Source organism: Lepidochelys kempii, chromosome 15, assembly GCF_965140265.1.
Source record: "Lepidochelys kempii isolate rLepKem1 chromosome 15, rLepKem1.hap2, whole genome shotgun sequence".
NCBI classification, from domain to species: Eukaryota; Metazoa; Chordata; order Testudines; family Cheloniidae; genus Lepidochelys; species Lepidochelys kempii.
Window position 1 is genome coordinate 2,782,360 of NC_133270.1, and position 10,459 is coordinate 2,792,818.

The window sequence follows — 10,459 nt, forward strand, 5'->3', positions numbered from 1 at the left end:
TTTCCCAAGATCCTTGACCTGGTCTGTTTTCCCCCACTGGCCTAACATCTCACTCATCAGGCACTTGGAGCCTGCCATAACTGTGTGCTCTCCCATCTGTGGCACTGGGAATCCATGCTCCCACCTCTGCTCCTTTCTGACAGGTGTCCACAGGATGCAGCCACAGCACCAAAGCCCATCTCTTCCCTGGTAGTGCAGTTGCCACACTTGGCTGACGGAGGGTCCTACTGGGAGCCCCTAGGAACAGAGGGGCTGACAAATGCCCCAAGGTGAAATCTCAGCTACGGCAACATCATGAACTGACCTGTCAGCTTCGTCAAACACCACGTACTCCACACTGTGCAGCTTCAGGTTCATTTCCACAGCCACGTGCATCAGACGCCCGGGGGTGCCAATAATTCTGGAATGACAGACACCAATGGGCAGCAGGCACCCAGCTGCCCACAACTCCATGCGAGGGCCAAGGTGCTGCCCACATCCGGGCAGCCACCTGTCCTGGTGGAGAGAGATGGAACTGTGAAAGCTGCAGCTCTCCACTCTGGTAAAAAATAGGACAAGGCAGCTCTCCCCAACCAACCCCCTCCCATCCCACTTGCCTCTCCAGCCCAAATCTGCCAGGCCAAGAGGGACATTCAGATGCCTCCACTCCAGGAAGACCCATCTCCAGTCTCTGCTCTCCCCCCAGAAATACACATAAGAAGATGCTCTTAAGAGGCACGGAGTAGCAGGCAGCCCCCACTGGATGCTATCTTGATGCTCACTGAAACGCACAGAGGCTCTGGGTCCGACTCTGCTCAGCACACAGGGTTTACAGGTTGTGACTCCATCAGCTTCAGTGGCTTCACTTCCCATTTACACCGTGAGTGCAGAATCAGACCCACTGCATGCAGCACCTGCGAGCCTGTTCTGCATATGTGCAGTGCCCAGTGGATAGGGCTCTGCTCTTTGACAAGAGCTCATAAGTGCTACCGGAATACAAATATAGACTGGAGAACAAGTGTTAGTAATAATAGAGCTCAGATTTTCCTGTGATAGCTGATGGATTCCTTCACCGAGTAGTTGCTGAACTGACTAAAGGGGATGCCATTTTAGATTTGGTTTTGGTGAGTAGTGAGGACATCATAGAAGAAATGGTTGTAGGGGACAACCTTGGTTCAAGTGATCATGAGCTAATTCAGTTCAAACTAAATGGAAGGATAAACAAAAATAGATCTGTGACTAGGGTTTTTGATTTCAAAAGGGCTAACTTTAAAAAAATTAAGGAACTTAGTTAGGGAAGTGGATTGGACTGAAGAACTTGTGGATCTAAAGGTGGAGGAGGCCTGGAATTACTTCAAGTCAAAGCTGCAGAAGCTATCTGAAGCCTGCATCCCAAGAAAGGGGAAAAAATTCATAGGCAGGAGTTGTAGACCAAGCATCTCAGAGGAGGCGATTAAGAAAAAGCAGAAAGCCTACAAGGAGTGGAAGATGGGAGGGATCAGCAAGAAAAGCTACCCTTACTGAGGTCAGAACATGTAGGGATAAAGTGAGAAAGGCCAAAAGCCAGGCAGAGTTGGACTTTGCAAAGGGAATTAAAACCAATAGTAAAAGGTTCTATAGCCATATAAATAAGAAGAAAACAAAGAAAGAAGAAGTGGGACCGCTAAACACTGAGGATAGACTGGAGGTTAAGGATAATCTAGGCACAGCCCAATATCTAAACAAATACTTTGCCTCAGTCTTTAATGAGGCTAATGAGCTTAGGGATAATGGTAGGACAACAAATGGAAATGAGGATATGGAGGTAGACATTACCACATCCGAGGTAGAAGCCAAACTCGAACAATTTAATGGGACTTAAATCGAGGGGCCCAAATAATCTTCATCCAAGAATATTAAAGGAACTGGCACATGAAATTGCAAGCCCATTAGCAAGAATTTTTAATGAATCTGTAAACTCAGGGGTTGTACCGTATGACTGGAGAATTGCTAACATAGTCCCTATTTTTAAGAAAGGAAAAAAAAAAGTGATCTGGGTAACTACAGGCCTGTTCGTTTGACATCTGTAGTATGCAAGGTCTTGGAAAAAATTTTGAAGGAAAAAGTAGTTAAGGACATTGTGGTCAATGGTAATTGGGACAAAATACAACATGGCTTTACAAAAGGTAGATCGTGCCAAACCAACCTGATCTCCTTCTTTGAGAAGATAACAGATTTTTTTAGACAAAGGAAACACAGTGGATCTAGTTTACCTCGATTTCAGTACGGCGTTTGATACAGTTCCACATGGGGAATTATTAGCTAAATTGGAAAAGATGGGGGTCAATATGAAAACTGAAAGGTGGATAAGGAACTGGTTGAAGGGGAGACTACAACGGGTCACACTGAAAGGTGAACTGTCAGGCTGGAGGGAGGTTACAAGTGGAGTTCCTCAGGGATAGGTTTTGGGACCAATCTTATTTAATCTTTTTATTACTGACCTTGGCACAAAAACCGGGAATGTGCTAATAAAGTCTGCGGATGACACAAAGCTGGGAGGTATTGCCAATACAGAGAAGGACCAGGATATCATACAGGAATGTCTAGATGACCTTGTAAACCGGAATAATAGTAATAGGATGAAATTTAATAGTGTAAAGTGCAAGGTCATGCATTTATGGATTAACAACAAGAATTTCTGCTATAAACTGGGGACGCGTTACATGGAAGTAACAGAGAAGGAGAAGGACCTCGGAGTACTGGTTGATCACAGGATGACTATGAGCTGCCAATGTGATATGGCCATGAAAAAAGTTAATGTGGTCTTGGGATGCATCAGGTGAGGTATTTCCAGTAGAGATAAGGAGGTGTTAGTACTGTTATACAAGGCACTGGTGAGACGTCACCTGGAATACTGTGTGCAGTTCTGGTCTCCCATGTTTAAGAAAGATGAATTCAAACTGGAACAGGTACAGAGAAGGGCTACTAGGATGATCCGGGGCATGGAAAACCTGTCTTATGAAAGGAGACTCAAAGAGCTTGGCTTGTTTAGCCTAACCAAAAGAAGCCTGAGGGGAGATATGATTGCTCTCTATAAATATATCAGAGGGATAAATACCAGGGAGGGAGAGGAATTATTTAAATTCAGTACCAGTGTGGACACAAGAACAAATGGATATAAACTGGCCATCAGGAAGTTTAGTCTTGAAATTAGACGAAGGTTTCTAACCATCAGAGGAGTGAAGTTCTGGAACAGCCTTCCAAGGGGAGCAGTGGGGGCAAAAGACATATCTGGCTTCAAAGCTAAGCTTGATAAGTTTATAGAGGGAATGGTATGACGGGATAGCCTAATTTTGGCAATTAATTGATCTTTGACTATTAGCAGTAAATATGCCCAATGGCCTGTGATAGGATGTTAGATAGGGTGGGATCTGAGTTACTACAGAGAATTTTTTCCTGGGTGTCTGGCTGGTGAGTCTTGCCCACATGCTCAGGGTTTAGCTGATCGCCATATTTGGGGTCGGGAAGGAATTTTCCTCCAGGGAAGATTGGCAGAGGCCTTGGGGGTTTTTCGCCTTCCTCTGCAACAAGGGGCACGGGTCACTTGCTGGAGGAGTCTCTGCACCTTCAAGTCTTTAAACCGTGATTTGAGGACTTCAATTGCTCAGACATAGGCTAGGTGTTTATTACAGGAGTGGATGGGTGAGATTCTGTGGCCTGTGTTGTGCAGGAGGTCAGACTAGACTATCATAATGGTCCCTTCTGACCTTAAAGTCTATGATTCTATGAAATAATACAGGTGAGACTATGCTGCCTGAGGGGTGGGAAAGGAAAGTCACGACAGCCTAACCCAACTCTCCCAATCACAGATACTCCAGTTACAGAAAAGAACAAGGTAGCAGGGCAGTCCTAGAGGATGGATTGTGTGGGATGCGCCTTGGGTCTCAGTGCTCCAAAGAAAGAGGAAAAAACCCACCCACAAGCCCCATCCCCATGCTGTGACCCTTCCCTCCCCCCCCATCCACATTTGGAGAACACAGTCGCTGCCCCTCAGCATTAAGACTCACATATCAGGGTTCTCATGCAGAGCTGCAAATTGGTCTTCCATCCTACGGGAGAAAGAGAATCGGAGGTGCTGGTAATAATGACCAGCAGGGGGAGCCATAACACAGCCCTACTGACAAGGAACTCCACCCAGCCCAGCAGCAAGCTCCAAGGTAGATCACTGAGCCGTCTGCACTTTGCCAAGCACCTCATGCCCTCAACCCGCTTTCTGCAAAAGCGTCTGAGACGGAGCATGCTGATCCTTGAGCCCGGCTTCCCAGGGATTGTTCTAAAGGAACAGGTTGGCCAGAGAGCAGCAAGCTGCCCAATGATCTGCGCCATGCTTCTGAAATCCTTCCTCAGCCTGCCGCACACGCACGTCTCAGTAACCGCCCGCCACACGTCTCGGTAACCGCCCGCTGTGCACGCATGTCTCGGTAACCGCCCGATACGCACCAGCCCGCCGTGCACGCACAAATACAAGTAGCTAGGCCCAAAGCTGGGACTAGGTCCCAATGCTGAAAGGAGCCAATATGCTTTTTTAAAAAGTCATTGAAAATTAACGGAACCCCTTGAAGGGCCCAGACTCAGTCCCAGCAATCCCGCTTAGACCCAGCTGTGATGTTTCTACCCATTGCAGTGTCACTGAGCCAGGTCAATATTTCATCTGGGCATTGAGCTAGCCAATATTTCACAAGTTTCTACTGTAACTGACTCATTCTAGGGAAAAATACATTTCACAAAACGTTCACAAGGGTTTTCAATCTGCTGCAGCCGCTGGCGCTTTAGGGGTAGACTGCAACTGGCTTACCTCTCTCCTCCCAGAATCAACGCAGTCTTCAGGCCTGTGAACTTGCCCAGCTGCAGAACCAAAAACACCGCACCTATTGTCAATCTTAATCTTGCCTCCAGCTCCCCACTCCCCTTATTCCCAATCATGGGACTCTTCACCTCAACTGCCAGGGCTAACCCAGCCCCAAGAGGCCTGGGATGAACACACTGAAGTTGCTAAGACTTTGGATCAGTCTGCTTCTCCCTTTGTACAACCAGCCTCTGTCTTTAAACCCGCAATACCACCAATGTGGGGGGGCTCTCCATGGGAGCAGCAGAGGCCCATATAGCAACCCCAGCCATCAGCACTCAAAAGACAGAGTGCAGTGGCTGTTAATACTCATTTATCCTGCAGGATTACGGAAAGTACCCATACACAAATCACAGCTCTGTCTGAAGGCTGTCTTTGTGAGCTAAACCACAGGAGTGTAGCCAGACTGGATCACACCCAAGGTCCATCTGCTTTTTGTCTAGTCCAGGGGAGGGCAAACTATGGCCCGTGGGCCAGATCCAGCCCATCAGGGCTTTCAATCCAGCCTGAGGAAGCGCTCCCAGAAGCGGCCAGCACCCCAACCCCTTGCCCTGAGCCCCTTCCTGCACACCAGTTCCCCTCCCACATCCAACCCCCTGCCCCAGCCCTACATACAATTTCCCACCCCAGATGTGGCCCTTGGGCCAGAAGTTTGCCCACCCTAGTCTAGTCTCTTGCCAGGACCAAATATTTCAAAGGTAAGTGCAAAGAACCCCCTAGTGGACAAGTATGGAATAACCTGCCTACAGGCACATCATCTGCCTAACCACAGCCAGTTGGCTGATGCCATGAAGCCTGATGATCTCACCTTTATTTTTTATCATGTCTAGTTCTGTTCTGATTCTTATTCTGTGCCCATCACTGTGGTATCCATGGATGTTCTCATAATCCACAAATATCCACATCTTTTTGAAACCCTGCTACACTCTTAGCTTCAATGATACCTTGTGGCAATGATTTCCACAGGTTAGTTATGTCATGCAAGAAATTGTCCCTAAGCAATTACTGCACTATATTGCCTCTCCATATCACCACAAGCTCCATGCACCATGCTCTCAAGTCACATTTTTGAGAGAGCTCCAAGCTACTCCAGTCCCAGTGGCTCCTAGATCAGTTGATGCTGCTTCCTCCACTCCCTACCTCCTTTGTGAATTTCATAGTCTGCAAGGCAAGCTCGCGGGTTGGCGAGAGAATGAGGGCTCGTGCTCCCGTCTGGGCACTGTGCGCCTTCAGCTTCTCAAACATGGGGATGAGGAAACAAGCTGTCTTCCCACTGCCAGTCCTTGCCATGGCCACCATGTCTTTCCCATCCAGGATCACAGGGATAGTCTGCAAGACAAGAACAGATGCTGCTCCAATCCAGCTGGAGAATTCTTACCCTGTGCCAATCACTGGGGTATCCATGGATGTTCTCATAATTCACATAAATATCCACATCTTTTGGAAACCCTGCTAAATTCTTAGCTTAAATTATATATTGTGGCAATGAGTTCCACAGGTAGGTTACAGGGGTGTTGGACAACCTTTGCTAACACTTGATCTAGTGGAATCCATATACCAGACGTGGCTAAGGCTCACCAACACAGAGAGATTCACCTCCCACCTCAACCGCACAAAGCACTGCAGACTTACCTACGGAACCTCCCCATGACCTTTAACAAACATATACCCCATAAAAATTACACTGGAGAAATGAGAGCCTGTCCATTACCCTTCGCTGGATTGGCGTAGGCACTTTGTAGCCTTTCTTCATGACCCCTTTGAATACAGGATAACTCAAGCCTACAAGAGAAGACAAATATGATCTCAATACTAAATGGCCCTTGGATAACAAGGGTGGAGTGTTGCCAACTATTTTATTGCAAGTCTCACAATATTACTGTTTTTTACTTAAAATCCCAGCTTCCGGAGTCATGTGATTGGAGAATAACCTCAGCTTTCATTAAAAAAGTTTCTTGCCCTAATAGTTGCAGATAAAAAGCTCAAAAATGTGACTTAGAGGTTCAAATTCCAGAAGGCAAATAAAAAGACGCCCAATTTTGATCTAAGCATGGGCCTCAATGCATGCTGGTACATGTGATTTCTTCTGAATACACCTGCAATGTGCTCCTCTGCCTGGTACGCAGGCTTTGACCAGTGGCTGAGGTGGCCCTGAGTCGAGCTAAGTTTGAGCACCCCATGTTAATCAAAATGCAATTTCTGCCCTCAGATTTATGACCATCCATTTCACTCACCCATAGACTGGAAGCCCCCAGATTTCTTCTTCTTTTTGTTCTGTGCTCGTACCATCTCTCTCGTGTCTGGCTCCACATCAGAGGAGTAATCAGGCGTTGGAAAGGCTGGTAAGATCTTACTGGATGCCTGTTGATGACGGGGAAAGGGCACACATGCAAAAGGCAATGTTATTTCAGGTCACGATAGATGGAAGAGGGCTCTTAGATCATCCAGCCCAATCAGAATGGGAGTGGTTCTTACAGCCTATTTTCCCTTATCTGTCCAGTCTTATTTTAGAACTCCCGAGAGCAGTGGTTTTCAAACTTTTTCTGGAGACCCAGTTGAAGAAAATTATTGATGCCCACGACACAACTGAGCTGGGGATGAGGGGTTTGGGGTCTGGGAGGGGGCTCAGGGCTGGGGGTGCAGGATCGGGGGGGCGGGGATGAGGGGTTTGGGGTGCGGGAAGGGGCTCTGGGCTGGGGGTGCAGGCTCGGGGGCATGGGGATGAGGGGCTGGGGGTGCAGGCTCGGGGGGGACGGGGATGAGGGGTTTGGGGTGCAGAAAGGGGCTCAGGTGCAGGCTCGGGGGGCAGGGATGAGAGGTTTGGGATGCAGGAAAGGGCTCGGGCACAGGCTCGGGGGGCAGGGATGAGGGGTTTGGGGTGCAGGCTCGAGGGTGCAGGAAGGGGCTCGGGCGCAGGCACAGGGGGCAGGGATGAGGGGTTTGGGGTGTGGGAGGGGGCTCTGGGCTGGGGCGCAGGCTCGGGGGGGCAGGGATGAAGGATTTGGGGCGCAGGCTCGGGGGGCTCTGGGCTGGGGCGCAGGCTCGGGGGGCAGGGATGAGGGGTTTGGGGTGTGGGAAGGGGCTCTGGGCTGGGGCGCAGGCTCGGGGGGGAAGGGATGAGGGGTTTGGGGCACAGGCTCGGGGGGCAAGGATGAGGGATTTGGGGCGCAGGCTCGGGGATGAGGAATTTGGGGCGCAGGCTCGGGGGGGCAGGGATGAGGGGCTTGGGGTGCGGGAGGGGGCGGGGATGAGGGGTTGGGGGGCAGGCTTGGGGGGATGAGGGATTTGGGGTGTGGGGAGATGGGGAAGAGCAGTTTGGGGCACAGAGGGGCTCTGGGTTGGGGGGCAGGCTCGGGAGGGGCAGAGATGAGCGGTTTGGGGGGCGGGGTTGCAGGGGGGCTCTAGGCTGGGGGGCGGGGTTTGGGATGCGGGGTTGGGGGGGGCTCTAGGCCGGGGGGGGCGGGGATGAAGGGTTTGGGGGGCTCTAGGCCGGGGGGCTCTGGGCTGGGGCTGGGGTTCGGGAGGTGGGTGGCTCCGGGCCGGGGGGCGGGGTTGGGGGGGGCTCTAGGCCGGGGGTGCGGGGTTTGGGGTGCGGGGGTGGGGGGGCTCTAGGCTGGGGGGGGCAGGGATGAGGGGTTTGGGGGGCGGGGTTGCGGGGGGCTCTAGGCCGGGGGGGGCTCTAGGCCAGGGGGGGCAGGGATGAGGGGTTCGGGGGGCGGGGTTGCGGGGGGCTCTAGGCCGGGGGGTGCGGGGTTTGGGGTGCGGGGGCTCTAGGCCAGGGGGGGCGGGGATGAGGGGGGCTCTAGGCCGGGGGGGGTGGGGATGAGGGGTTCGGGGCTGCAGGGGGCTCTAGGCCGGGGGGTGCGGGGTTTGGGGTGCGGGGTTGGGGGGGCTCTAGGCCGGGGGGGGCGGGGTTGGGGGGCTCTGGGCCGGGGAGGCGGGGATGAGGGGTTCGGGGGGCGCGGTTTGGGGGGCGGGGATGAGGGGTTTGGGGGGCGGGGTTTGGGGGGCTCTAGGCCGGGGGGGCGGGGTTTGGGGGGCGGGGTTTGGGGGGCTCTAGGCCGGGGGGGGCGGGGTAGGGGGGGCTCTGGGCCGGGGGCGCGGGGGGGGGCTCGGGCGCAGGCTGACCGCGGGCGGCTCTCGGTCAGGGCGGCGCCGAGGCCCTCGCCCGGCTCAGCTGGGCCCCCCCGCTGGCGGGACTCGGGGCGGCGGCGCTGGCCGGAGCGGCGAGCTCGAAGGCCCCGGCCCCGAGGGGGGTTTCCGCGGCCCCGGCGCCCCTTGGCCCGGGCGAGTCGCGGGTCCCCGACCGGGTCACCTCGCCCGCCCCGCTCACCGGCCGCTCCGGGCTCCCCTCCGTCGGCCCCAGGCGGAGCTCGCCCGGCTCGGGCTCGGGCTCGCGGCCCCGAGGGTGGCGGCGGCGACGCGGCGCCATGGCCGGCGGCTCGGGCCCGGGCTCGGGGCCTGCACGCGACCGGCTCCCAACTGCCATGTGGCCCCGCCCCCGGGGCGGCCTGAACCACCGCGACCCCTAGCGGGGAATCCAGCACTTCCCCCCCCCCGGCTGGAGAGATGGTATCGCCCGGAGCGCGCGCGGGCAGCCTGGGGCGCGAGCGGCGCTGGGCGGCGTCCCGGGCTTTGGCCGCGTGCGGCTCAGCCTGGGTTGCGGGGCAGGGGACGCTTTGGGGTGCAGGCCCGGCGGGGTGCGCTGCGCAGCTGCAGGGGGAGATGCGGTGCGCTCTGACCCCCTTCTCCAGCCGCCTCCATGCTGCTGACCAAGCCGTGCTCGGGTGGCCTGGCTCGCAGCGAAGAGACACCGGGATTTTTTGCCTTTGACAATCCCCCTCCCTGCAGAAGGATCCCTCCGAGATCCCCCCCATGGGAAATCCCCAGCCCTAAAAAACACCCTGCGCTTGTGCTACCGTCTGAGCCCCACGGGATCTCCTTTCCGTGACCTGTCCAATCTTCTCTGCTCACCTGATCATTCGCGTCACACCTGAGTTTGCAGCTTGGAGACCTTCATTGGCACCTGCGGGTACCCCCCGAGGAAGCTGGCCCTGCTGCCCGCTCTCTGCAGTTCCTTACAGGACTCCCTTGTATTGCTTGACATGGACCCTGGCCCGAGAGGCTTTGTTGAGTCAGCTTGGCAGCAGAGCCCTCTAGGGAGCTGGCCTTTTCTGGAACCCAAGCTATTCGGCTGCTACGCGAGGGCCGTAGTAGCTACAAGGTCAAGGCCAGCACGTCCTATGTGGCTGAGACCTTGTGTGGCAGCCCGGTGGGGACTCAGCCAGCTCCGTAGCTCAGGGGTGAGAGCAGAGGTCTCAGAATGCAGGGAACGCCAGTTCACACGTCGCAGGGGCCTGCGTAGCCGTCTTGGACTCAGAATCTCCTCGCTGGTGGCTCGTCTCTCCTCAGCATTAGCCTACTGCCTCCCTCTGCCTAGCTCTGGAGCTCCCAGGCTTAGAGCAGTAGTTTCAGAGTACAGGGGTCACGAGTTCAAATCTCACAGAGGCCTGGGTAGCAGTCTCAGAATCTCCTCACTTGTGCCTCATCTCCCCTCCCCAGTACCTCATTTCTCCTCAGTGTTAACCTACATCC

The 10,459-nt window shown here is 54.1% G+C and overlaps 1 protein-coding gene across 1 annotated transcript in view; it reads right to left on the reverse strand.

The window, feature by feature from the left end:
- DDX54 (DEAD-box helicase 54) overlaps positions 1 to 9,379 on the reverse strand; it is a 20,604-nt gene extending 11,225 nt beyond the window's left edge. Inside the window, exons 1-7 of the mRNA XM_073313146.1 lie at positions 9,198 to 9,379; positions 7,099 to 7,225; positions 6,576 to 6,646; positions 6,005 to 6,193; positions 4,814 to 4,863; positions 4,026 to 4,067; positions 305 to 400 (exon numbers count right to left, since the gene is read on the reverse strand). Of these exons, the coding sequence (XP_073169247.1) occupies positions 305 to 400; positions 4,026 to 4,067; positions 4,814 to 4,863; positions 6,005 to 6,193; positions 6,576 to 6,646; positions 7,099 to 7,225; positions 9,198 to 9,353 (731 nt within the window). The 5' untranslated portion in view covers positions 9,354 to 9,379. The remainder of the gene's footprint in view (positions 1 to 304; positions 401 to 4,025; positions 4,068 to 4,813; positions 4,864 to 6,004; positions 6,194 to 6,575; positions 6,647 to 7,098; positions 7,226 to 9,197) is intronic.
- Between the last annotated feature and the right edge of the window lie 1,080 nt (positions 9,380 to 10,459).